General features: G+C 38.5%; 4 protein-coding genes and 1 pseudogene across 12 annotated transcripts; 2 read left to right on the forward strand and 3 right to left on the reverse strand.

Moving 5' to 3' along the window:
* Positions 1–752: 752 nt before the first annotated feature.
* On the forward strand, positions 753–7265 carry LOC103946603 (DNA-directed RNA polymerase 1B, mitochondrial). Of its 2 annotated transcripts, XR_007258570.1 has the most exons (19): positions 753–1807; positions 2277–2534; positions 2617–2750; positions 2837–2903; positions 3075–3133; positions 3240–3357; positions 3539–3652; positions 3810–3941; positions 4024–4440; positions 4552–4602; positions 4740–4810; positions 4991–5075; positions 5328–5480; positions 5555–5629; positions 5820–5909; positions 6040–6202; positions 6304–6407; positions 6541–6720; positions 6817–7265. XR_007258570.1 is itself a non-coding variant. In XM_009357350.3 (18 exons), exons 1-18 carry the CDS (start codon positions 998–1000, stop codon positions 6649–6651), a joined length of 3012 nt encoding a protein of 1003 aa, XP_009355625.2. In that variant the 5' UTR covers positions 753–997; the 3' UTR covers positions 6652–7265. The 2 variants fall into 2 exon arrangements, 1 of the variants encoding a protein (XP_009355625.2); XM_009357350.3 differs by having other exon boundaries at positions 6541–7265.
* Positions 7266–7537: 272 nt separating this feature from the next.
* On the reverse strand, positions 7538–10377 carry LOC103946611 (amino acid transporter AVT6A). Its single transcript, XM_009357360.3, has 5 exons — positions 9934–10377; positions 8864–9016; positions 8495–8698; positions 7946–8411; positions 7538–7839 (listed from the first exon to the last, which is right to left on the reverse strand). The coding sequence occupies exons 1-5, from the start codon at positions 10355–10357 to the stop codon at positions 7713–7715; spliced, it is 1374 nt and encodes a 457-aa protein (XP_009355635.2). The 5' UTR covers positions 10358–10377; the 3' UTR covers positions 7538–7712.
* Positions 10378–12867: 2490 nt separating this feature from the next.
* Positions 12868–18262, reverse strand: LOC125477525 (annotated as a pseudogene).
* LOC108867387 (peroxiredoxin-like 2A) lies at positions 14989–15525 on the forward strand. Its single transcript, XM_018647918.2, has 2 exons — positions 14989–15315; positions 15404–15525. The coding sequence occupies exons 1-2, from the start codon at positions 14989–14991 to the stop codon at positions 15455–15457; spliced, it is 381 nt and encodes a 126-aa protein (XP_018503434.2). The 3' UTR covers positions 15458–15525.
* Positions 18263–18399: 137 nt separating the features above from the next.
* LOC103946646 (transcription factor bHLH49) lies at positions 18400–22371 on the reverse strand. 8 transcript variants are annotated; one of them, XM_048584697.1, is made up of 10 exons: positions 22132–22371; positions 21766–21826; positions 20540–21535; positions 20239–20463; positions 20102–20170; positions 19932–20000; positions 19515–19586; positions 19219–19419; positions 18963–19050; positions 18400–18873 (listed from the first exon to the last, which is right to left on the reverse strand). In XM_048584697.1, the coding sequence occupies exons 3-10, from the start codon at positions 21446–21448 to the stop codon at positions 18836–18838; spliced, it is 1671 nt and encodes a 556-aa protein (XP_048440654.1). In that variant the 5' UTR covers positions 21449–21535; positions 21766–21826; positions 22132–22371; the 3' UTR covers positions 18400–18835. The 8 variants fall into 8 exon arrangements, with proteins under 8 accessions (XP_048440654.1, XP_048440653.1, XP_048440651.1 ...); XM_048584696.1 differs by lacking the exon at positions 21766–21826; XM_048584694.1 differs by having other exon boundaries at positions 20540–21826.
* Between the last annotated feature and the right edge of the window lie 4788 nt (positions 22372–27159).

Genomic DNA, 27159 nt, shown 5'->3' on the forward strand with positions numbered 1-27159 from the left:
GACGGTGTTTGCGATGGTGGTAGAGGATGGTTTTGTTAGCATTAAGGGTTGTGAGGGAGGTGGTGGTGGTGGCCAAGGTGAGGATAATGGGATGGAGAATGTGATTATGGTGGTGGCTGCGATGGTGGTAGTGGTGGTGCCTGTGATTGTAAGACAAATTATCTACTTGTCTTATTAAAGAGGTGTACAAAAATATGATTACCATTAGCGCTAATTACATTTTACACCTTTAAAGTTTGAGGTGGTTTGCCACTTAGTACTATGGTCTAGTGGTATTCTTCTTCACTTCTAAGTAAGAGGTCTTATGTTCGATTTTTGCCAAAGGTGAATTTGAACCACATTATTGCTAATCACTGAGGTGGTTTAAATTGAGCCATGAGGTTTTAATTTTCTCAAATTGCACTTTAAGGTTTTGAAATTGTATCAATTTATACCTTTTGATATATGAATTCAAAGTCAAATTATCAATTTAATAAAGATTCATATAATTCATCAGACCTATGTAAATTAAGAAAATGTCATAAATCTTGAAAACAATGTAAAAAAATTAAAACTTCGTGACACATTTTAAAACTGTAAAGGGTGCGAACTGTAAATAGCCCTTAAAAAGAAGAAATTAACCAGAAGCCCACCGCCATAGACAGACCGACTATTGGGTCAGCCCAATTATAGCTTTGAGTTTTGAAAGGGGTCGACTCGGGAAAACGTCTAGCCCAAGCCAACGATCCAACGGCTTTATCTAACACACAGAGAACGTAGGTTTATGCAGGGTTTAAAGGCGGCCACTCGCCCAGTCACTCCTCCTTCCTCCCTCCCTCCACCCACCTCCTCCAGATCGCAGTTTTCCAATTCATATACTCATTCTTGTTCTTATAACTAAATTTGTATTGTTCTTATAGCTCCAATTTTTCCTCAATTTTGCTGCTCCTTCGATCGTTGAAGATTTTTCGTTTGATGTCCCTTATCTTTCATCTCCTGCAACTTTGATCTTGGAAATATGTGGAGAAACTTCGCCAAAAGGGTTGCTTCCAGAAAGGCAAATCCTTCGTCACAGTTTCATTTGGGTTCTGCTACTTCTTCTTCAGTGAAATTTTCTCAAGAATCGAGCTTTATCGAGAAAACCAGGCATTTCGAGGCCCGGAATTGTGTAAACAATCGGTTATTGGTGATGGGTTTTCGAAAAATTGGCGATACAGCTTCCCAAAAGGACAAATTGGGCAGATGCAGTTTGCTGAATCCGAGTTACTTTCATGGCGTTTCTGGGTTTTATGGCTATGCCAGTGCTGCCGAGGCCATTGCGTCGACCGATGGGGATGAGGAGTCGTCGGGGTCCGAAGAAATTCAGGAATTGTTGGAGGATTTGATCAGAGAGAACAACAAGGTGGAGTCCCATTTCAAGCAGCCGAAGAAAGTGGTTGCTGGTATAGGAGTAGGAAAGTACAATCTCCTCCGGAAGAGGCAAATAAAGCTGGAGACCGAGGCGTGGGAAGAGGCGGCGAACGAGTACCAAGAGCTTTTAGTGGACATGTGCGAGCAGAAGCTTGCACCCAATTTGCCATACATTAAGTCATTGTTTCTTGGTTGGTTTGAGCCTTTACGAAACGCCATTGCTGAGGACCAAGAGGCCTGCAGGCAACCGAACAATAGAGTCAGTCATGCTCCGTATATTGATCACTTACCGGCTGATAAGATGGCAGTTATTACAATGCACAAGTTGATGGGGCTGTTGATGACAAATAATGGCGGAGTCGGGAGTGTCAGGGTAGTCCAAGCTGCTTGTGCGATAGGTGAAGCCATTGAGAATGAGGTACGCGAGCTCACTATTTTCTTATTTGGTAAATTCATGTTTGCTTTTTATTTTTGAAATACGCTGTTCAAATTCTCTAAATTTCTTTCTATGAACATTTTATAGCTGTGCTGAATTTGGTTTTGGTCCTAAGTTGGCTGTACTTTGAACATTTTGGCTAGAATTTTAGTTAGCGATCAACCATCAGTCTGTTCGGTTTGGTAGAATATCATTACTTCAACTCCTTGTATTCATACAAACGTGAACTTCCCTTTTCTAGGATTACAATTTACATGTATTTGCAATGTATGAAATTGAGTCCTTTGATCTCTCATGCCTTCATGACTAGTTGAAGGCTTTTCTCATGAGCTAGTAATGCTTCTTCCAGCATCCGGTGAAAATAATAGCGAAATAATGGTGACAGTACATTTTCCATTTATCGTTGGTTTTGAATGTTTTAGGAGTTAAATACAGTAATCATGTGCATCAGGTTAGGATACACAGGTTTTTGGAGAAGACAAAGAAGAAGAAGAACCCTAGTGACAAGAAGCCCGAAGATGAATCTGATCCTGTGAGCATTGAACAAGAGCAACTGACGATCAGCGAGCAAGAGAAACTGACGAAAGAACAAGAGAGACTTAGGAAAAAGGTTAACAAACTGATAAAAAAGCAGAAAATGAAGCAAGTGAGGGAGATTGTGAAGGAACAAGAAGACTTAAAGCCATGGGGTCAGGAAGCCCATGTTAAGGTTTGTGATTCTTATAGAAATAATTATGCAAACTATCTTGTTATTGTTGTTGCTATATTATCGTGGTCCTTGTACTTGCCAGGTTGGCTGTCGATTGATTCAGTTGTTGATGGACACAGCTTATATACAACCTCCAGTTGATCAATCAGGAGATGATCCACTTGATATACGCCCCGCATTTGTACATATCCTTAAGACTATCACTAAAGACACACAGTAAGAATTGTTGGATCTTTTTCCTGTGTCTATCTAGCTCCCCACCAGTTCTATATGCTTATACTTCTGTGGGTTTCTTGTAATAGGAAGACTAGTAGGAGATATGGTGTTATAGAATGCGACCCATTAGTTCGCAAAGGCATGGAGAAATCTGTAAGTAGAACAATTTTAACTGATTTGTCTCATGCTATGATTCTAGTTTGTTTTTTTATTTGTTTTTGTTCTTGCGACTTACAAGGGAAATAATCGTCTTTCCTTCTAATTTGTACAAATGAATTTATACCTGAGTAAAACAAGTTACTGATTTCTGTTCTGTCCAAGCAGGCAAGGCACATGGTCATTCCTTATATGCCTATGTTGGTACCCCCTATCAACTGGACAGGGTATGTAGTATTTAGATTAGTTGGAGTTTTAGTTTTGAATTGGCTAGATTAAGCACTTCGGGGTTTTTAGCCGACTCTTATTGCCTGTTGGTATATACTTTGGCAGGTATGACAGAGGAGCATATTTATTCTTACCATCCTATGTTATGCGAACTCATGGAGCGAAACAACAACGCCAAGTTGTTAAAAGGACTCCTAGGACGCAATTAGAACCTGTTTTTGAGGTTTGAAATCCCCAGGAACTGTTATTTTCAGTTTCAGTATTGTATCTGCTCCTGCCTTTAGAATTTGTGCACAAGCTATGTTTCATCAGAAACATCCCTTAAATGTTTTCCTCTAGTGCGAGGGTTCTCACTTGTACTTATTAGTTTTTCCCCTAATCTCTTGACTGTTCTCTGTATTTAGGCCCTGGATACTCTTGGAAGCACCAAATGGAGGGTGAACAAACGGGTACTTGGTGTAATAGACAGGATATGGGCTAGCGGAGGCCGTCTTGCTGACTTGGTTGACCGTGAAGATGTGGGTTATTTTTAACTGGATTTGGTTTTCATACTTCCAAGCTTTGACAGAAACTATTTTATTTTGCTTCAACATGTCATCAACATGTAATTGAGCATCTAAGTATTACTGGTTTTTATCAATAAATAATCTTCATTTTGTTCCTGCTTTAAAAAAGGTTCCATTGCCTGAAGAACCAGACACAGAAGATGAGACAGAAATAAAAAAATGGAAGTGGAAAGTTAAAGCTGCAAAGAAGGAGAATAGTGAGAGACACTCACAGCGGTGTGACATAGAACTCAAACTTGCTGTAAGAATAATTCCTGTTAAGTTAAATAATGCAGTGCTCTTAGATACTCTGATATTAAGTAAGTTTCTCTGAATGGGAATAGGTATCTCGAAAAATGAAGGATGAAGAAGGCTTCTACTACCCGCACAACCTTGATTTCCGTGGTCGTGCTTACCCCATGCACCCATATCTAAACCATCTTGGTTCTGATATGTGCCGAGGCATCCTGGAGTTTGCAGAGGGACGGCCTCTTGGAAAGTCAGGCTTACGGTGGTTGAAGATACATTTGGCAAATTTATATGCTGGTGGCGTGGACAAACTCTCCTTTGATGAGCGAGTAGCATTTACTGAGAATCATGTGGATGAAATTTTTGATTCGGCAGTCAGACCTCTTGAAGGGAAGCGCTGGTGGTTGGGTGCTGAGGATCCTTTCCAATGCTTGGCAGCATGTATTAATCTCTATGAAGCATTGAGAAGCCCCTCTCCAGAGACTACCATTTCATATATGCCTGTCCACCAGGTAATTTTTCTCTCGGAATATTAATATCGTAACCTACAGACAATATTTAGTGATTTTGGTAAAGATGATTTTGTTATCCAATATCGATCTGAGTCTCTTTTCTGTTGCAAGGATGGTTCATGTAATGGTTTACAACATTATGCTGCTCTTGGAAGGGACAAGGTAATGAACCTTTTTATTTTTTAAAGTTAAAAAGGTTTAATATTCTTTACAGAGCAGTTATACTTGCCTCAATTGCTTGTGTGAGTTTTTGTTTTGTTGATCAAACTTCTCATCTCTTTCTTTCTTTCTTTTTTTAGCTTGGAGCTGCTGCTGTTAATCTTGTAGGGGGAGAGAAACCTGCAGATGTTTACTCAGGAATTGCTGCCAGGTAACTGTTTCGCGTCGAGTTGAGTTGAATGGCAAATATACATTTTTGGCGTTGTTGCATTTTTAAAGATGTAAAAACTTAGAAGAGTAAGCAACCTGATTCATTTCCCTAATACACCACTGATAAGTGGTATCTTTTTTATTAATTCGTCTTAATGATTTTTTTTTTGTGGCTGTGCAGGGTACTCGATATAATGCGGAGTGATGCAGAGAAAGATCCTGCCACTAATCCAAATGCATTGCATGCTAGGCTGTTAATTAATCAGGTTAATATCATTAATTGTGCTTGCAAAATCCAATTTGTATGAAGCTTTTCATTGGATAATAATGCTGAAATAGTTTGCAAAAAGTTTAAATGTTGTAGAATTTTCCCAGTTTTGATGACTTGGCCGCCAAATAAGGTTGCAAACAAATTATTTGGCTTGCTTTGTTAAGAAAAGAATTTACTTGAGCTCTGCTCTTTGCTGCTGCTTAATGTGATGTTTCTAATATCTGGCTTGTGTAATGGGAAATTTTAGGTGGATCGTAAATTGGTGAAGCAAACAGTTATGACGTCTGTATATGGTGTTACTTATGTTGGTGCACGTGATCAAATTAAGAGGAGATTAAAAGAGCGTAATAACATAGCTGATGACTCGGCACTTTTTAACGCTGCTTGCTATGCCGCAAGGGTAAGTGAATAAAACTAGCGGATGTTTCTGTGTCTGTAATGAAGTCTGTATTGATTATTTTACTTTCTGAGCAGACCACCTTGACTGCACTAGGAGAGATGTTTGAAGCTGCAAGAAGTATTATGAGTTGGCTCGGTGAATGTGCAAAGGTCTGTTTCATCCACTTTGTCATCTGTTTTTTCTTCATGAGATATGTGAATGGTTAACTGTTAAGTGCTTCAAAAGCTAAGCACATGCACAAGGGATAGATGTGGATTCTATGTTTGAGAATATCATGTCTTTAACTAAGTCTGTAGTGTTCTCATACTAGTCCTGACAGCGATATTTTAACAAAAATAGGTGATAGCTTCGGAGAATCACCCTGTTCAGTGGACCACTCCCCTTGGACTTCCGGTTGTACAACCCTACCGACAATTAGGAAGGCATCTGGTAATATTCTTAACAACTTCTCGAAATTTCCAATGTGGATATATATTTTACTTAGTTACAAAAAGATTCTAAGTTTTTCGTTTTAAGGCGAGCTCGAGCATGTAAATAAGTTGCTGCTTTGAAAATGCAGATTAAGACTTCCCTTCAGGTGTTGACTTTACAAAGAGAAACTGACAAGGTCATGGTTAAACGGCAGAGGACAGCCTTTCCCCCAAATTTTGTGCACTCCCTTGACGGTTCCCACATGATGATGACTGCTGTTGCCTGCAAGAAAGCAGGCTTAAATTTTGCAGGTTTCTGCTGGATTTTTATTCTCTATTGTCTTTTACTCTCTTGTATAGGGAAGTACCTGTATACTAGTTGAGTTTTGCCGATTTACTGCTAATGATTGCAGGAGTACATGACTCATATTGGACGCATGCATGTGATGTTGACGAAATGAATGGTATACTAAGGGAGAAATTTGTTGAACTCTACAATGCACCGATACTGGAGAATGTGAGTATATAGAATGATGCTGATTTTGCCTAGTGAAAATTTGTGAACATACCCGTTAGCTTTTTCTGACTGAATTGAAATTGCTCTTCCCATGTTATATTGCCTATCTAATTTGTTACTTTTATGTCTACAGTTGTTGGAGGGCTTTCAAGAGTCTTTCCCCAACATGACTTTTCCCCCGTTGCCAGATCGTGGAGACTTCGATCTCAGAGATGTTCTTGAATCTCCCTATTTCTTCAACTAGTCCGAGCCAGATGATTGCCAGGCGGCTGTGCCCTTTTTGGTCGCTTTAGTTCCCCATATCATTCACAAGGTGATGAAATTTTATTTAATTTCTCTCATTCAAGGACGTGAGATGGTCAAGGAGAGCGAATTCCGATGAAAAAAAATGCTTCATGTTCGGCTGCAGCTATTAATCTGCTGTTTGTACTTGTACATATGTCAAGAAAGGCTATCTTCACCAATTAGCTGGAGATATCCCACGGGGCTTGGCCGTCTTCTGCATCCACTATTTGAAAGGATTGGGGAAATAAGATGGTCAACAAGCAGCATTCGAGAAAATTGAGACATCCCCATGGATGTGAATCAGAGAAAAACTAGAGCGCCAACAGAGTTGATTCAAACAAATAGGCGAACGACGTTAGACGAACATTGAGGACGTCTTGATTCTCTGAGTGCAACAGATTAAGGGTGGGCATAAATCGTCAACATAAATGTTGTCAGTTCCGTTTGTAAAATTTTGTTTCGTTACGGTTCATTTCAAGGGAAATGTAGAATAAGTTCATGTAATGATTGTTGATTCTTGCTCAATTTTGATGCAGAATTCTTATGATTTTAAGGTGAAATTTACACAGGAAATTAGGGAGGTGGCATTGGATACACAAATACCGTCTTGTTTTTTGGTTTGACACCTTCCAACGTTAGGCACTAAAGCAACATAAGTTCAGTTTTACAAAAGCTGTTTTATGAACCAAAACGTGTCAATATTTTAGAGAGACGGGTCAGTTGTCCACTACTAATTACACTGTTTGCGAAATAGGACGGATGTTGGGATTTTATCACAAGCATCAGTGTAATTAGAAGTGGAATTACTCGGTAGGGGAAAGTGTTCTTCAAGATGACTCAAGGTATTGCATCAGAATTTTCGTACGTATAATTATACATACGCGATCGAAGGCTGTATTTTTGCTTTCGCTTTGTCTTACATATATCTCCCTGGAAAACTTGAGTGCTTTCCTGGATTTCAAATGACAATGCTCTACAGGTATAGTATAGGTTGTTCATCTAACAACAGCCTCTTAACAATCACACCTTCTCTTTGAACAAGGCAGTAGCATTGCTGTATATCGCCATCAGATTCGCAAACACAGCAAGACCGATCATGAAAACGGATAAGATCTTGTCCTTCGTTGTTGCTATGCCGTGTTTGTCCCTGAATCACAAAATTTTGATATCGAATGTACATAAGTTTGCATGCGCGCACACACGTCATTGCTGAACTTGAAGATGAAAAACAATATGTATGTCACATAACTCACCTTAGAGCGATGGCAGCAGGAAAGATGAATCCGATGCAGACTGTAGCGGTCGCTCCAGAGAACTGGAAAACATCCCAGATGCTGGGAATAAAATTTGCGCCCAAGAAGACGAGAGAAATTAGTCCGATGGTGCTTAATGTAAACCTACAATTGTCGGAAACCAGAGGCCTAGACGAAGGAAAGAGGAGGTCATCCAAGTTGAGTCGCAGTGGATGGAAAATAACGGGAAAAACAAGCATGAGGTGGAGGGCATAGCTGATGCGAACGACATCATTAAGCAAAAAGCTGTAAGGGATGCCAAGGTTGGTGTCGAAATTGGCTAGCACATCGTCAAGAGTTGAGTCCCCGAATAGGAGGAAACCGAAAAAGCTAGTCAGAATGTAGACAGTAGAGCACAAAGCCAATGATGTCTGTACAATTGGTTGAATCAAGGAAGTGTCTTCGAGCTCACTGTCGATAGTATGCACTGCAGGAAAAGAAATTCTCGTTAATGTTTAAGCTTTTTAGCTTGCAGATAACAGCAGCATGTTGTGGATCAGCTAGTCATACCGTTGAAGTGGCAGATGAAGGCCGTCACAAGGACAGGAACAACCGTGAAGAGATTCCACACAGATGCAATATCCGACACGTTAGGGAGGAGCCTGGGCATGGAAATACCTCCATAAAAGAGTTTAGTAACAACAATTCCTGCAGTAATAACAAGAAAAACAATCGCCAGCGCAACTGCTAAAGCGGATGTGTATCTCAACGAATCTGCAAGCACAGAAAGGAACAAGTTACGTAAACGCTTCATCAACATAATGTACTGGGATAGAATTGCAACTCGTAGAGTTACTGACATGAACCATCCAATCACAAGTTTGCGACAAGATGTTCATTTTTGGGTTCAATCTCACAAAACAAACAGTGTATATGTACCTATTCGCTTCAACGATGCCAATGGAGCAAACACGAAAATGGTTGCAACGAGCAGCACGAAGGTGCGCCCGTTCCACCAGTGTTCACCAAACCACCCTTCTAACACCCCAGCATGGTGAACTCCAGTTGAAGAAGTTCCAGAAAGCACGTCACCTAAGCCACATGAAAATTTGGAAAAGAATAACTGAGAACTACCAATTTTACTTAACTTGCAAGAAAGAAATACTAGTCCCAGCATCTTCTGAATTGATTATTCAATTGCACTGTATTGATTATTCAAGTGCAGCTTTTCTTATACTTTGGATGTTTAGAAATACATTAGCGATTTTGGCATTCATTTTGTCGCTATATGTGCTCCAAACTGAATATTTTAAGAAAAATTTGCACTCATGTGAACTGTAGGAGGCTAAACTAGTAGCGTTAAAATCACTAGCCTTCCGGTACTTGGGAGAATAAGGGTAGCTTATGGAAGGGCTAAGACATTTCTAACTCCGTTTGACAAATAAAAAGCACTTTAACTTTCACAAAAAACTTTAACATGTTTATACTTAGAGCTTAGCTCCTTAACGTTGAGGAGGAGCTCCTCTCCAAAATTCTTATCAGCATATTCACTAAACTTTATGTTTATAATCAAAACTGTTCATATTATAAATCATTTTATAATGATCATATTTGCAAACAATAATTAAAACTAAGATCGTTTAGTCAATCAATTGTACCAAATAGATACACAGTTCATTATACTTTTACCAATTCTGTCCATCTGATTTTATACGGTGAGATGACTAAACGATAATAGCTTTAATTGATTTTTTGTAGAAATGATTTTTAAATAGTGATTTATGATATAAATAATTCGATTATAAACGCCAAATTATGTGAATATGCCGCAAAGTATTTTGAGGAGTTTCTCCTCAATCTTTGAGGACCCAATTTTGAAACACTTCTAACAAAAGTACTTATGAGGAAAAGTGCTTCCTTAGATGAGCCCTAAGATTATGAATTGAACCCAAATAAAAATTTAGACTTCACACCTAAAAATCAGGACTAGAACAAAAAAATGAATTTACCAATGATGATCATGTAGATGATGAGGGTTCCAAGATTGTTAACCAAGATGCACAGCTGAAACACAACTTTCCCAGCTTTCCCAAAAGCATCCCCCATCACCCCTCCAAAAGTCGCAGCCTTCCCGACCCTACTGAACCTCAGCAGCATCTCCACCGACGCCTCCGTCAGAACCGCCACAAACACGATCATCCCAATCCCAAAGCCGAGTCCCAACACTTTCATGGTGGCCGGCAGCGCCATAATCCCGGCGCCAATAATGGTGGTCGACAGATTAAACACCGCGCCGGTGAAAGATGCCCCATTAAACTCCCCCGCTGCCGGCTCATCATCTTGGTCCGTCCGACTTGGCAGCAGCGGAGAATCCTCGTTCGTAGGTTGCTTCCATTTTGTTGGATTCCTGGGATTTTTGCTGTCCGTGGTCATTGTTTGTTAAAGCGAGTGACACTTTCAAAGTTCCTTTCTTTTGTGTGGAAATTCGTAGCCGCTTTGTTAAGTAATCTTGATAAAGAACACGTAACAGGACAACTGGTAATATCAGGCAACCAAAATAAGTGTATGCTGTCTCGATGTTTTAAATTAATCATGCAGCGTAAATGTGAAAATTTAAGGAAATTTTAACAAAAAAAAATTATATTTTTACATTAAAAAGTTAATTAATTTATTTTATATTTTATTTTATTCTTATTGTTAAAACTCAAAATTTTCAATCTCATTAATTTCCCTGAAATTCAAAGCATGATGTTGTGTTATTAGTTCAATGTTACGCCGTGAGAATGTAGATAAGCTTTTAGGAAACGATGGTGGTTGGGATGTTCTTATCCATTCAGGTGATGAACAGCTACATTGGGCAGGCAATTATATGTCGTGTTGTAATAATTGTGCTCACAAAGTCCTAATCTTTAGCAAAAATAAATAACTAGGGGTGTGATATCATTTTATTTTTCAAGCCATCTTTTAATTTTTAATTATCTTTAATTATCAGATCAGATAAATTGAATAAAATTAACAGATAAAAATTAATAAAAGTTATGTAAAAAGTACACCTTAAATAATTAAGAAATTGTTATTGGTATTTCAAAATTCTCATATGTTCCAAACTTTCTATATTTAGAATAAAAATACACTTATAAAAAAAATGTAGAATAAAATTTTTAAAATATCAATCACACTTTCTAATAATTATTAATGTGTTTCTAATTGGGGGCCCTCTAATTGGGACAGTCACTCATTGAATATGTCACGTGATTAATGCTGGGTGCTTGTGGTCTGAACGATCAGAAATGTTACGTACGGCGGTGGGCCGCCGAACAGGACGGTTTGCAGTCGGAGCTGATAGGTTGGACGACGTGGAGAAGTTTGAGTGGATGATGAGTCTGGAAAGACCAGGCTTGTAGATTTGGTTTGATTGTCTTTCTAAAAACGCTTCTATTTTATCAAATTATTCAAAAACAACTTCAGAACCATGCATCGATAGGGGTAGTTTTGACATTTTTGTGATTGTGTATGGTCCAACTCGCACAGCTACAGTGCTCACTGTAGATAGGGCACGAAAGAATGATAGCGACGGCAACGATGATAGATGCGCCGTGCTGGGACTCTTGCGGCAACTGGTGAAGGATGATAACGACAGCACTGTTAAAAAATACAACTTCTTCTGAAAGTGTGGTTCCTTGTGCAGGAAACAAGTGCACAAACAATGAATATTTCAACGACAATCCGAATGCTTTCCAGTAGTCACCAGTCTGTAAGGCATGCATCGTTGCTGTTCTTGCTTGAACTTTCAAGATCACAATCGTTATGCGAGAAAATTGGGTCAGAGCCATTGTATTTCAGAGCTCTCGCACAGCTCTCATCATACCATCCAAATGGCAAAATACTACAAGAAGCTGGAATTATACAAGTCATGGTTGAAGAGATGTTCATTAAACAAACCAATGGACTCAAAAGCGAAGCAGCTGCAATCCTTGCAAGTATATTCGAGTCAGGGCATGAGCTCGAGAACCTCCCCGCTAATTCTCATGCTCACTATGACTTCCGACTATGTTGTGTGCAACATCATCGATATGCTCAAGAACGCAACTGCCCAGGTATCAGCAATCGGGTTGGAGAATCTTTCAGCAGAGTCAATAAAACTATCAAAACCGCCACAAATCAAGAGAAAGAAGTCGTTGCACCTGCCCAAGTATCTACCTTGTGGATCACCAAGGAGGAGGAATCCACCGCTGTGCCCGGTTCACAGAGGGATATGTTCTTCACAATACACATCAGCATTGTTGATGCGAAGGCGGTTTAGAGGCTGTTAGTGTGTTCGGGGCATGAGAATGCGGAAGTTGTCGAAGCTGCGTTGTTGGCAATATGTACATTGTTGGATGACAAAGTTGATCATGCTGTGCATCATGTTTTGAATGTGGTGATAGAGCACAGGAGAAGGGGCTGTGGCAGAAGTCGTTTTGGGTGATTGAGAAGTTCTTGAATAAATCTATTTTTTACACAAGCGATACTGGAAGAGGGAGATTCAAACTCGGAAACCTCGAGTGCAAGGGATAATGTTCTTAACATACTGAGCTACAAGCCTCTTACACCATTTTGTAAATCTTCAATGAACTAAGTTTTTATGGATTCTTTGATCGTTTGTTGATATATATATGTCAAACCTGAGTCGAAGGTCCATATAGATTAAATCACACACATTCAGAGGGAGTTAGGTGCACTCTATTTCTAGCTATCGCGTTTTTTTTCCTCAGATTTTTTAACAAGCCATTAGCTAAATCTGGTTTCAAAGAGTTTTTCTTGATATAAAATTTTCCTGAAAAATAAAATAAATTTAAAAGGTATTGGTAACTTTTGTTCATCATAAATCACATCGAATAACAAAACAAATAAGACTGACACAATAAAATTCACTAAACAATAACAAACAAGGAACAAGGGAGGAAATTTGACTCCATTGCTTTACATATAACAAACACTTTCGTACACAAATTTGCAGCTCAATTGTTTAAGAGTATTTATCCAAGCAACCGAATTCCCGGATTTGATCAAATGTATATTCGCCTGTATCAAAAATATTAAAAATATATAAACACTTTCCTCGGTTAATTGGCCAAAGCAAATCCTCCCTACAGTGACATTTGTAATACAAATACAATGGAGCAGGTCTTGGCCGGCAATGCTTGAGAACCACTTCAAAATTGACAAAATATAATTCCTTCTGATGATCCAAATTTCAAATGTTGTCCTTCGACCAACAATATTGTTTCTAGCTTTTGTATTTAACCTCCATCTTACAACCTAATACAACATTTATACATGTATATCTGTCTCCACCATAAAAATTTGAACTAAACTTGTACATCCCTTGGATTGCCGGCATGAGATGGTTTAAAAAAAAATCAATATTTTTAATGATCTCCGGCCTTTATATATGTCGACTCTTGCGCAGCTGAGGCTAACAGCAATAGGGTTTTCATCTCCACATCCAGACTCGATCGAGCGAGCACTGATTCGTTTGGAACATTCTCTGGTTCCTTCGAAGATGGCTTCTTTTTCGATAGAGGAGTTCATTGGGGACGGGGTTCTGAAAGGACTGATTCCGAAGCTGTTAGATGAAGGCTGGGATGATGTACCGACCTTGAAAATCATGAATACAGATGATATGGATGCATTAAACATGACAGAACCGGAGAAGGTTAGTTATTTAGACTCTTATTCAAAGTTAAGTTTTACATTCAATTTTTCAGTAATCATCTCCTTAACCTCTGAACATCGAGTACAAATCTAAAAGGGATGTCTTGTAATCACCATATCAATCTGCTTCTAAGGCATTTATTTTCTTACTATTTTTTCTCTAGGATGCATTGGAAATCAGGTCTTACCTGCACGACCGAGCTTTGATGCAATATGGAGATAGGCTCGAGTCCAGTGGGAAATGTCTGTCTGAGCTCCTTAACTTAAGCACTGTAGAGCTTTCTTCTCAGTTTGGCATGAAGCGAGGCCATATTGCCCGTTTCATGGACAGAACCTGTGCTTTTGCGGATCATCTACCAAAGTCTCATCCTAGCCCTGCTGCAACAGGAAGAATGGGCTTACAATCGAAAAATACTAGCATTCAAAGGAGTTTTCAATCTGTAAATTCTCAAAAGATCCTGAGTAAATTACCAACAAGAACTAGTTCAATTAACGGCAAATCTCTAGAACAATCACTGGCAAGTTTCAAGATCAGGGATGGATACATCTTCAAAGGGATCGTTGCCATGGAGCCAGCTGAACCTAGAGCATGTGGTTGTGTACAACCTGATCCTGTAGCCGACAAAGTTGCTCCATACTCCACCATCGAAAACATCTCGGTTCAGAAGTTGACACCAGAGTATAAGATTGGAATGGAGCATTTGGTGAAAACCAAAACACCTCCGATGAAGGCTTCAGAACTGTGGAGAAACAAACCAGCAGTGATTCTCTGCATTCGACGTCCTGGGTAAAATCTTTTACTCTGCATTGCAACATGTCTTTGTTTTAACAGATCCTGGTACTCTCCATTATATTAGGTGCTAAATTTTCTGTCATGAACTCAAAAAAATAGGAGATATCGTTGATCATAGCTTTCAAATAGGGGTGTAAAGTATTAAGTAAATATAAGACACTTAAAGACGGAAATTCATAAATTAAAATGAAGAGGCACATGAAGCAAGTATATTGCTATAGGATGGTATCCTTGTCTTATGGTCCGAAAGGAAGTATATGAAACAGGCAGAAAATGATGTACGACCATGAAAAGCTGGCTCGACTCCACAGTGAGAAATAGAGTTCTATCTAATTCAGTAATTTGAGTCAAAGTGTAAGCATCTTTCTTGAAACTAAGTTCTTTTGTATGTATTGAACTTGAAACAGGTGCATCATGTGTAGAGCTGAAGCTCACCAGCTATATGCCAAAAAACCCATATTTGATTCACTGGGGGTTCAACTATTTGCAGTTCTTCGTGAGTATATGGAGTCAGAGGTATAACTACATTTAATTTCCGACTCTTACCATCAACTTTGGATGACATATTGTTTTGATGCAGATAAAAGACTTCTGGCCTCGATATTGGGGTGGTGTTGTATTTTATGACCGCGGAATGGAATTCTTCAAAGCACTTGGTGGAGGGAAACTGCTCAAGGAAAAATTCCTGTCAGGTTTTGTTTTCAACCCTCGAGCTAGAGCAAATTACAAGCGTGCAAAAGCTATGGGGATACAGCAAAACTTCAAAGGAGAAGGTGAAATTAAGGGGGGGCTTTTTGTAGTTGGCGGTGGAAGGAGTGGCATTGCATACCAGTTTATTGAGAGGAACTTTGGTGATTGGGCACCTCCAGCTGAAGTCATTGAGATCTGTGCCCAGTTGCAGGTAATTCTTCTTGGACTTTTGAATTCCTCCCAAGTCTGCATGAATGATAAACTTTATATACAACAGCTTATCTTTAACGTTAACGCAGAACCAACAAGAAGCTCAAGAGGACTCCTGTAAGAGATCACAGCAATCTGAATGAAAGTTAGATGACTATTTTCTGCGCACGTGAGATCCACAATGAATAAAAACATATATCTTATAGTTCCAGGATAGATACGTATTACGTTTTATGATTCCTTTACAGATGTTGCTTGTACTATTTTGTATGAAGTGTAAAGAGATGAGTTTATTGGAAATGCCGTTCAGTTAACAGTTCAGAAGACCCTTAAGAAGCTTCTTTCAAACTTGCAGCAATAGGTTTATCCAAGTAAATAAAGGGTTCACAACGGATAGTCCTCCAAAACATAATCCAGTAAGTCACCAAGTGATGTTTAATGACTTGCCTTCTCAACCTGAAACAAGTAGAACATGTATAATCATAACTTCCATCTCCAAGTGATGTGATCCTCCTTCTTTGGAGCTTGAGCACAGCTGTTGGAATCTTGAGATAAAAACATTTCCAGTTCATAAACTTGCAAGGATTCAGATCCAAAAAAAAAAATCCTTGTGGGATAGTCACTTCATGCACAACAGGTCTCAATTGCATCTGTGTATATGAAGCAACAAATATCTTCGGAAATCAAGGAAACTCTGAATTTGGTCACCCACCTAATAAATATATGGTTTTACAATCCTCTCCAGCACACTCGCAATCCCATCACCAGAAATCTCCGCATGAACAAGTTCCATCTTTAAATAGATGGTACCGGCCAGCATCTCTTACAAGTATCTCTCTCTTAGTGATCTTGGAAATGTATTTAGCGGCATTGTGGCAATCCCCACATACTCGAAGGTTTTTAACTACTCATATGGGAAGGCCAGGAGGAAGAAATATCAATGCAAATGCAATTGCAAGCTTCTCACTGTGGTAATTTAGCATCTTCATTTTTCTGATTCCTCAACATCATGAAGAACAGAACTCATATCTGGCTCATACCCCTTTTCTATCATTTTGCAATTTAGTTCCTCCAGCTTAGCATATATCTGATCTGAAAATGGACTTGACTGGTCGTCTGCTGAAAAAATGTGCACTCTGTTCTTATATTTGATCCAACTGCATCCCGGTTCCTTTCTAGCGCCCTTATCCCTCATTCCTCTCCTTAATTTGGCCACCTCATCCCATTTCCCTTTGGAGCATAGAGGCTTGAGAGCAGATATAGCTTGCAGCATTCTGGGGCTCTAGTTCTAGAAGAGATTCAGCTGCCAATTTACCAATTTCCATATTATGATGAAGTCTACATGAGCTCAACAAGGTGGCCCAACCAATTGCATCTGGACGGAAAGGCATCTAATTTATGAAGTTTTTTGCTTCTTCTAATCTTCCAGCTCAGCTGAGAAGGTCAATGATGCAAGTGTAGTGATCCACAATGGGTGTAATTCCATGTTCTTTTACCATTGATTCAAAGTAGTGATGTCCTTTCTCCACGAGTCCTGCTCTACCGCAAGCTGAAAGAACCCCTATGAAAGTAACTCCATCGGGTTTCAAACCATGGGCCAACATCCTTTCAAACAAAACAAATGTCTCATAAGCTTTTGCAAACTGAGCATACCCTGAAACCAAGGCTGTCCAGGAGACTTCGTCCGTGATCTCCATCTCATCGAACAGCCTATGGGAGTCTTCGATGCTTCCACATTTACCATATAATGTGAAGTGCATTTGAAACAGTAATGAAAGAAATCAATCCAGAAGCTAGAGCTTGACCGTGGAACTGACAAGTACACTACCAAACGTATATTGATCCATACTTAAGCCTTCCAATCTCATCTCTCTAAACTTATCAAGTGCTTTTCCGCCTGCACAAGAAATTAACCCTGCCTTTGAGTACATGTCCACCAAAGGACTACCAACAAACAAATATAATTCAAACCCAAATTTCACTAATCTGTCGACCCAAGTTCACACACCCCTGACTCGACGAAAGCACAAGCATAGTGGAGAACGTGATCCGGTTCAAATTACCCGGCCCGTCCCTTAACAACAAGCTATAAACTTTCACAGCCTCAGCAACCGAGCCACATGGCGCATGCCCCGAATTAAGTGAATTCCAAGACACCCCATCGCGGGTTGGCATTCGATTGAAGATCTCTTGCATCTCGGAAAGACGACCCGATTTAGAGTAACAGAAAGAATGGCATTCCAAGAGAAAAGGCTTCGGTGAGGCATTTGGTCGAACAGAAGGCGGGCATAGCAAAGTTGCCCAATCTGCCGTAGGTAGTGACGAGATTGTTGAGAAGAAAGGTTTCAGGATTAGTCACGGTTTTGATGATTTGGGAATGCAGCTTCTTGGCTTGCGCATGGTTCCTGCTTGGCTGCAGAGCTTGAGTAAGTTGCAATAGTAGTCTGAGGAAGAAGACATCACCCCAAAGGCCTTTGGCTGTAAACGGAACCTAATTGTAATTTAGAGGAGAGCATAGAAAAGCACTGGGAATGCTTCTTGCACGAAGCACATAAGCAATTCAGTGCTTTTAGAACTCCTTAACTTTTTTGTCTAAAAGCGCCTTTGCGTCATTTTAAAAAACACTCACACACGAGCCATTTGAATGCTCATTGCACCCCGAAGTGCATGAGCAATTCAGAACCCCAAAACATTTTTTTTCTAACAGTCTTTGCGTCATTTTAAAAAACACTCTCACACGAGCCATTTGAATGCTCATTGCATCCCGACACACGAAGCACATGAGCAATTCAGAACCACAGAACATTTTTTTTTCTTTTCTAACAGTGCCTTTGCGTCATTTTAAAAAACACTCCCACACGAGCCAATTGAATGCTTATTGCACCCCGAAGCACGAAGCACACAAGCAATTCAAAACCCCAAAAACATTTTTTTTTTAATGCGCATTTGTGTCATTTTAAAAAACACTGCTCATTGCACCCGAAGCATTTCAAATACTTTTCTAAAATTAATTTTCATTTTTACTAAGAATTTGTGCCACAAAAAGTAAACTAAACATGTTAAAATATGTAACAAGATGAGAGAAGAAATCAATTATAATACTACATTTGAAATTGAAAGATATATAATAACAAAACAATTTGTTAATCTAAAAATAACAAAAACATGACCAGCATTTCCCATTGCAAATTCCTTGTTACCGCCCATCTCTATTTCTGTACATTCCCTGATCCACTCCCTCCAACACAAACAACTTCACCTTCTCTGCCTCTATACATGTCATCATATAGTGCTTCTTACAATATCAACATAACATCTGCTTCGCATTATGTTTCTGCAAATCGCCTAAAGACGGAAGCTTCAAATTTGACGGGTTGAGCTTCCGCAAAATATTGCGATGGTATCTTCATCGTCCTAGGTGACCGGGAAAGGGAGTATCATGATCGTTGTTATTTCATCAAGGTAGTATTGTGCATGTATGGGGGCGGAACAGTGTCGTGGCATGAATAAGAATCGTATAATCAAAGTTCAACTTTCATCTGGCCCGGTGGCGTTGATCCTACAATTTTTTCGAAGAGAAGAGAAATTAGCTCAAGACACTGGAAAGATATCGGAGGCATGTTGTACGTAAAACCTAATGATGCATACCATCCACATCTTGGCTACTGGGAGGAGTACTGCCTCCATAGCTCATCTGGACAACGTTGTGGAGCTCATCCTCCCACACATTTGGTAGCTGTAGCCAAACACAGGAATTATGAAGTTCAGTCGTAAGACTCGTAACATATAGACTCTGAAAGCTGAGCAGAAGAATAACATTCAGGTGTACATGGTGTATGGGACATTATCCACATTGACTATGAAAGTTCATGTCACAGAAATTTAGCGGTCACTTGAAAGATACCTGAGAAAGCTCCTTGAATCCTCCGGTCATTTGTGTTATTTGGGAACCCATGGCTCTCCGAAGTAGATCAGAAGAGCTCCCCATCCCAGGAAGGCCAGCTTGGATAAGTCCCGGTTGAGATGGATGTAGTTGACGATAAATCATAGGCATATCCGGAGAAAACCCCAACGTAGATGAAGGTCCGACCCGTGACTGAAGGATCTGTGTGGAAATGATGTACAAGGGTGAATCAGATGTGGCACAAACATACAGATCATGATTCTGTCTTCCCATGGAAGGCAGGCAAAATGACTTACATCATTTGCAAGGAGGCCTTCAATGTTAAAATCAAGCCGCGGATTCACTGTCGCAAGCTTCATTGACAAAAACTGCAAAAAGAAGAGGCCACTGTAAGATATAATCGAATGCCTTACACTAATCAGGAGTACGTGTCTAGCATGAATTTAGAACATAAATTTGAGATTATGGTTAGTAAAGGGCCCATTTATTTGCAATCTTTTCCTTAGAAGCAACACCTAAACCGACATAAACAAGTTAAGAATAGCTCTTCATGAAGACAGAAAAGTTGAATTCAGTAAGAAACCAGTTTCCCAACCAAAACTTTTGATGAGATCAACTCCTATCCACGAATACACGATGCAGGAAAGACCAATTACACCAGAAATACTAAGAACCACAACTCGGAAGAAAAGAAATCAAGTAAGTTTTCGTACCTCAACCTGCCGTTGCAATGATTGTACGTAGTTAATGATTTCGTCCAGCATCACTGCCTTCCCAGTTACCTGCATCAACCAGTTGCTTGTCATGAATATGAACTAGGCAACTCTCAGGTGCGAATTTGACATAAATTAGTTCTTTAAATATTATTCAAGTAAGACAAGACAACCTTGCTGCATCCAGGCACAAGATCTTGAAGAAACTTCATCCTCTCACTGATTTTCTCCCTTCGGACCTGTTTCAAAAAACGATCAAACTCCACCCTAATGTAATAATAAAAAATATTTCGACATAATATCTTACTCTTTCTGCAAGACTGTGACTATTTGTTGCCTGGCCTCTTCGTGCTCTAACATGAATATATTCTTCTTTCGGCGGATCAGACGCTTGAGACCCTTGTTTCCCCTGTTTTCCAGTGGTCTTGTTGGGAGTTGAAGCTGGTTGTTGCTCTCCCTTATCTTGAAATTCAGTAATATCCATTGCCGATTCACCGGGTTGTTGTGCATTGGCTTGATCAAGCTCATTAGCCTGTCATCAAAGATAAATTAAATAACATGCATAACGAACAAGGTAAAAAAAAGGCATTTTCAAGATGGTGGTTTACCTGCCTACTCCTTTTCCTTTTCTTAAAGCCCTTAGCAGATGGTTTTGCACCACCCAGCATAGATGGTTCTTCTTGACCACCACCGCCACCACCGCTGGAATCAGCTTCATCGGACTCGTTACCAGACCCGCCAATAGCGTGTTTTGCTTCATCATGAGATTTCGCAAGGCTCTCACTTTTCTTCTCATTCTTCAGTGGGCTCCCTTCAGTAGTCCCTTGCTCCATAGGCAAAGAAACATCTCCATTTAGCTCATTCCTTTGAGAATGAACGCCGGGAACTCCTTTCGACCCATTACCGGCTACAAGTTCTTGTGTCCACGGCATCAATCCCCCACCCTTAGAATACATACTCATGGATTCAGGGAAACCAAAAGGGTTGACCATATCACTAAAACTCCCGCCATTGAAGCACGAGAACCTCGCAGCACGCTCAATGAATGCAGAATCGGCCGGAAACTGAGACAAGCTCTGTGGGAGCACTCCAGGCCCATTTGGCAAGAACATTCCCCCTTTCAACATCGAATTCGGCGGATTCCAGCACATATCAAGTGCTCTATCAATACCACTTCTCAAAGAGGCAGGAATGCCTTTCCTAATTCCTATTGAGTCTGAAGTGCTTGCACTGGTCTGAACATTCATGTCACAAAACCCCAGGTCCTGTGAACTGGTTGGGTGATCCCAAAGTGTCGGGTTAAACGATTCCGCCCTTGAAGCTGAGGGCCGAGAAGAAGAACCAACTAGATCCCCTTTACTAACTGCCATAGAATTTCCAGTGGGAACTATCCCCATGGATGTATTTGTGAGATTGGAGCCACCAAATCTCCAGTCTGGTTTAATCCCAGGTGAAAAATTCACAGGATCATCATTCCTATTCTCTAATTCAAATTTGTCTTGGTCACCCATATCCATGTTTTCTCCAAAGAACGCCAAAAGTAGCCAAAATCTCCGAAATTTGACCACCCCAAATAAAACCCTAGAACCCTAATTTCAACTTGACTAAAACAGGAGAGAGAAAAGCAAATTAAAAACAGAGGAAGTAAGGAAAAGTATAATTCAACTCAAATAATCTCAAAAGATGTAAACTTTAAACTTGCAATTGAAGAAACTTCAAGCTTCTCTGAGAAAAATTACCTCAGGAGTTTCCAGGAAACCCAAAAAGTAAAGAAATAATGTGCTATGTGAAGATAACTACACAAAGAAAAGGGCTTTGAGAGAAAGATACACACTTGCATTAATGGGCAGACGAATTCCAAAACAGTGAAACAAAACCCATGTACCTAAAAAAAGCTGTACCAAATATCACACCAAATTCTCAGCTACCATTTCCAAAGACCACTCAAATTTGCAGTACCATATTTGACAAGAGGAAGCACTCCCAAGGCAGAAGACTAAAAAATGACAGTTCAAAGAAAGGGCTGGTAAAAGTCTAGAAGAACATTGATTTCAGCATAATAAATGCCCCCATTCAAAACCCTAGTCAGAGTTGCAGGAAACCCTCAGCTCTGAAACACAGAGAGAGAGAGAGAGAGAGAGAGAGAGAGAGTCTAGAGAGAGAAGGAGAACCAACTTCAAAAGTGGTAAGAGAAAGATACCCGTTTGAGATTCTGTGTTACTTTTGGCTCTCTGCCCTCCATTCAAGCTTTGTACTTGAAACAATCCTCTTAATGAATTTGGGTTTTGGGTTCGCTTTGTTCAAAACGCCTCCTGTTTTTTAGCTGGGCAGCTCTGGCTACACTCACTGTCGCACACCCAAAAAGGTGGAGAGAGAAACTGAAGAGAAAGAGAGAGAGGAGATAGATTGCTGTAGAGAGTGAAAGAAAGAGGAGCAACGGCAAAGGTCTTGCTTTTATACCCACGCTTACATAAAAAACAGAGCTCTTGATGAGTAACCACCGCCACTGCCACTGTAAAATTATTAAACACGCTCTCTTCTCTTCCCCCCAAAACCCATTGCATTTTTCTTTCTTCACCGCCTTTAAATTACTAGTATTCTAATCTTCATTAACTTTTATTTACTCACTTGAGTTTTCTTTATCATAATTTTAGCGAGATAAATGTTAAAGAAGATTTTTTAAGAGTGTGATCTTATGTTTTTAATATAATATTTTAGAAAGTTAGTATGAAATTGATATTAAACTGTAAGTGTTGAAAAGTTTATGAAAAACTCTAATTTAAGAGAATTTTCTTAACATTTCTCTTATAAGCGATATTATACAAGAGTTTAAATTTTAAACTCGAAAAATAGTATGAAATGAAGACAAAGGTTCTAATTATTGAGATAATATGTCATCGATTAATATCTGTTTATTTTAATAGCTTGGATTTTTTAACTCTGATTTATTCAATCGAGTTGAATAATTGCATTAGTTTAAGCAGATGATTTATTCCAGTTGAGCTAGCTAGCAACTGACATTGCCAACTTTTGCTTTGGGGGCTTTCTTTTATCTTATTGCATTGTCCTTCATTGCACCATGGGACATGAGCTTTATAATGTCTTTTAATTTGGTTTGTTTGGTCAAGGACCTAAAATCTAGCTCGTTTTCACACTGCATTTATTAATGGAGAACTTAATTATTAGTTAAGAAACTAATTAAGCCATCTGGTTTATGCAGTCTGCAATCTGCATTATTGTGTGGGAAGATCTACGCTATCTCATCTTGATAGCTTGACCATCTTATCTAGCAGCCTAGCACATTCCATGTTGTATCTGTTTGTTCTATGGTGCATATACATTGCCTATTATCTATCACCAAATAGTGATTTTCGAACTCTTATTGTTTGTATCTGTATTATTTCTTTTTGTCCTAATTTTTTTAGTAAAAATATCGTAGAACAAACAAAAGAAGGGACGTAGAAAGGAACCAGAGCGTGAAATTACTACTATTATATATGCTTCATGAGTCATGATCTAATCATCCATAAAGGCATGTAAATCAGATGGCTAGGGTTTCCTCTACAGTCTCAAGGATGACCCATCAGTTACGAAATCTTCATTGTTAACAAGCTGCACCTGCTGAAGAGATCTTCGATGTATCAGAATCACAATTTGATATGCTAACTGTTATAATACAAGTAATTTGGTAATTGAAAAAATTAAAGTATAGTAAAAAAAAACTTGTTCAATTATTTTCTATTAGCAATGGCTTTATACCATTTGATGGACTGTCCCTTTCTCTCCTTCTCTCATGTCATTATTAGTTGGCATTGGGACTGGCAATCACAGACTCACAGTCACCTAAGCCTTAGATTAATGGATTCTCCCCTCCACTGTCCATTATAAAAATCCCATCTAATTTCCCTTCAAGCCATTTGAAAAAACAAATTTGAAAATTTCAGTTTGAGATAAATTCTTTTATACTGTGAATTATCATAGAATATTGGTATTTTGAGATTGTTTCTATGAAAATTTTTTTTGTATATAAACGTTGACCAAATTTCCGAGTGCTTTGATAAGCATCAAACAACACTCTCTAAAAGTGATTTTAACCTTTCTAAAAGCATTTTCAAACACTTTTGTTGTAAATCTCAACTTCGATATTTGATTTTTCTAAACACTTTTATTGTAAACCTCAACGGCATAATAGAAATTTATTGAATTAGAAAAAGAAAAAAAAATTATACCATCATGAGTGACGTAAACCTTATCCATCTTTCCTTGTATTTTTCACTATATTCTTTATTTTTGCATTTACAGACGCTCTTTAGCTAGAAAAGAGAAAAACAAGATGGCAAATAAACTAAACACACACATGGATGAGTTGGTCCATATATTATGGTATATAATACGACATAAAAAATGATTTAATTATCTCGATGTGCAGTGTATGAGAAAGAATGAACTGGGTTAGAGGGGATAGTCCAAAGGAGAAGACAACGGAAACAAAACCCACAGGCTCAGGGTGCTACCGCCCTGTTAAGGAAACAGGGATTAAGATTCCTCCATATCAATTCCTCTTTCTCCAATTAGATTATGAAGAAGCCAAGAACAAGGCAAATTGCGCATTGACACGTGTAATGGTGTGCTCTTTTATAGGAGATCAATTGATCGAGAGATTTTTCAGTGTACCGTAAACACGGCTAGGTGTACTAAGTGTAAAACTACAATTGGTGAAAATTTAAAAAATAAAATAAAATTCCAACCAATTGTATGACACTTAGTGTACCGTATTTCAAACACACTGAAAATTTTTAAATTGATTATAATTTATATAATAGTAGTGAGAGTTGGTTCATGGTTGGCAATGAATGACCCTCCTTTTGGGAAAGCAAAAACCAAGCAAGCAACCAAATCACGTCCATGGAATGGCAACATGGGATAATATAAGAGTTGGGGATTCGAGATCTCTTAACCAGAGCTTTAGAATTCTTTAACCTCAGTCAAAAACTCTAATTAAGTATGTTCATCATTTACTCTCTCTCTTTCATATATATGTTCAGAAAAATAAAGTAGTTCCTTGATCCTTTACCTTGGACTTGCCCTTTAAACGATTGGACAAGCACGTTTCAGACTTATTTGATTTATGTAATTCCATTATTGTACTTACAAACAGTGTCATGTAAGTTTAAACTTAGGCATGCATACAAAATGCATTGGTGTTTGAACGGCTAAATCGAAATTATTAAAATTCGATGCAGATCCAACCGCCTAATACATTATTGCATCTCATTAATTGACATATTGTAAAATTTTCAGTTTTTATAACGTGAATCTTTAACTTTTACCTGTTTTGTGTTCAAAACTATATTGTAATAACAAAGACACTCTCATTATAGCTATGTACTCGTAATATAATTACAAAACAACAATATGGTTTAATCACAATTAAGTATCAAACTCAGTGCACATTCTATGTTAATCAAATAAAGACAAGGGTCACTAAAACAAATGCTAGCTGGTCTTGAGTTCTCATACTTCACTAAAACGTCTGTTGTGCATAATTAAAACCCTGGAATTATAAAATCCATGAAAAAAAAATAAAAATCCAAAAACGACAGATATTTAAATTATGTTCTTCATAAGGAGAGATTTTTCAGTGTGACTAACACACAGGGTGGTACACCACATGTCACTATATAAATTGTGAGATATATGTGTTAAAAAGTTAATAACTTAAAAAATAAAATTTCTCGCCACTTACATAAAAACACGTGGTGTATCATCCATATTCCCGTCACAATAAAAAATTTCTCCTTCATAAGTTGCAAAGCTATTCCTTCTCATGGATGGAGCCAATGAAGGCTCACTGGGAGCAGATGCCCCCACTCAAGTAATTTGTTTGTTTAGTTGCAAACTACAATTATATAATATACAGGAGTTATATTTGAAGAAAATATATATATCTAATATCTAACATATATTCATTCTACTTATACTCCATATCAAATATTATATGAGCAATAGTGCACTTGTTCAGTCATGTACTAATATTTTTTTCATCGCTTTGCTACTTTTCACTACTATGTTGAAATTTTTGTAACATTGAAATTGTGATACATCATCATTTGAAACCATCATTAATATCATATTGCGTATAATCATACTATAATAAAGTTTTCTTAGTTATTTTCTGTTGCCCCCACTAGAAGAAATTTCTGAATCCATCCCTCCTTCTTTTTTTCACTATTTTGTAGACATGTTTATATATATATATATATATATATATATATATATATATATATGAATCCTTTAACAAGAAGGATCCCCATTTTTCAAAAAAATGGGAACACCATCTTAGCCGTTAAATTTGACTTTAATGAAATTGTGTGATTGAGATTGTGATTTAATTTCAACTATAAAATTTCATTAAAGCCAATTCAACGATTAAGAGGATGTTTCCATTTTTTTTTTTAAATGAGAATTCCTCTTGTGAAGTGGCATATATATATGCTTCTAGATGGTTTGATAGAAAATTACTTAATGTGACTCTCAAGGTACTAACTAATTGATTAAGGAAGTACGTACATGATGGAATATGTAGCTTAAAATTGCACAGCGCATTTTGTTTGACTCGGTCATATTCCTAGGAACGTACATCTAATTAAGTTTAACTTAATTAATTAATATGTAGGATGCGAAATAAGATCTTGAAGAGCAGAGAAGCAAGAACGTCAGCTGGGCTGGGTCTACAATGGACACACCAGATAATATTATGATCTCCTCCAGAAAAAATTGTGATGAATTTCACGCAAACATCATGACATATAATCATGATAAGATGCTGGTCGAAATTGAATGATTGTTTTCCAAACTTTTATAGCCTCTTTTGGCTCGCTTTTTCTGAAACCCTAATTCCATAAGATCCACCTTTTCATTTTTCTAGCTTTCTGAGTAGAAGATGCTTCTTGAAAATGTGGGGGTCTTTCCTGTTCCTTTTCCCTGGATTTAAAAATTTTTAACTCTCATCATCTCCTGCAAAAAGTTGTAAAATGTAAGAGAAATAATGGGACCCTTTTGTGGTAGCATTGCGATAAAAGAGTGCCTGCCCTTTGTCTCTCCATGCATATGCAATGGGGAGACACTAGAGACTCGTAGGGTACCGTTAATAGGACTCTTTGAACATATTGTAGGTAGAGATAAACGGGTGAAAAATCAGATCATGGAAGGTAGAATGTCGATTCTG

The sequence above is a fragment of a genome, unplaced genomic scaffold (genome assembly GCF_019419815.1).
Source record: "Pyrus x bretschneideri cultivar Hongxiangsu unplaced genomic scaffold, Pyrus_bretschneideri_v1 Contig22, whole genome shotgun sequence".
Taxonomy (NCBI): domain Eukaryota; kingdom Viridiplantae; phylum Streptophyta; class Magnoliopsida; order Rosales; family Rosaceae; genus Pyrus; species Pyrus x bretschneideri.

Excerpts from the sequence above, each read along its gene's own strand:
- LOC103946603 (XM_009357350.3), top strand. The coding sequence starts at position 998 with ATGTGGAGAAACTTCGCCAAAAGGGTTGCTTCCAGAAAGGCAAATCCT. Across the intron at positions 3,653-3,809 it reads ACTTGGTTGACCGTGAAGAT|GTTCCATTGCCTGAAGAACC; the intron begins GTGGGTTATTTT and ends GCTTTAAAAAAG. Across the intron at positions 6,408-6,540 it reads ATGCACCGATACTGGAGAAT|TTGTTGGAGGGCTTTCAAGA; the intron begins GTGAGTATATAG and ends TTATGTCTACAG.
- LOC103946646 (XM_048584696.1), bottom strand. The coding sequence starts at position 21,448 with ATGGATATGGGTGACCAAGACAAATTTGAATTAGAGAATAGGAATGAT. Across the intron at positions 20,171-20,238 it reads GTCACAGTCTTGCAGAAAGA|GTCCGAAGGGAGAAAATCAG; the intron begins GTAAGATATTAT and ends TTTTTGAAACAG. Across the intron at positions 19,051-19,218 it reads GATTCAAGGAGCTTTCTCAG|CTACCAAATGTGTGGGAGGA; the intron begins GTATCTTTCAAG and ends GTTTGGCTACAG.
- LOC108867387 (XM_018647918.2), top strand. The coding sequence starts at position 14,989 with ATGCAGATAAAAGACTTCTGGCCTCGATATTGGGGTGGTGTTGTATTT. Across the intron at positions 15,316-15,403 it reads AGATCTGTGCCCAGTTGCAG|AACCAACAAGAAGCTCAAGA; the intron begins GTAATTCTTCTT and ends ACGTTAACGCAG.
- LOC103946611 (XM_009357360.3), bottom strand. The coding sequence starts at position 10,357 with ATGACCACGGACAGCAAAAATCCCAGGAATCCAACAAAATGGAAGCAA. Across the intron at positions 8,699-8,863 it reads GGCATCGTTGAAGCGAATAG|ATTCGTTGAGATACACATCC; the intron begins GTACATATACAC and ends CTGTGCTTGCAG. Across the intron at positions 8,412-8,494 it reads CTTCATCTGCCACTTCAACG|TGCATACTATCGACAGTGAG; the intron begins GTATGACTAGCT and ends CTTTTCCTGCAG.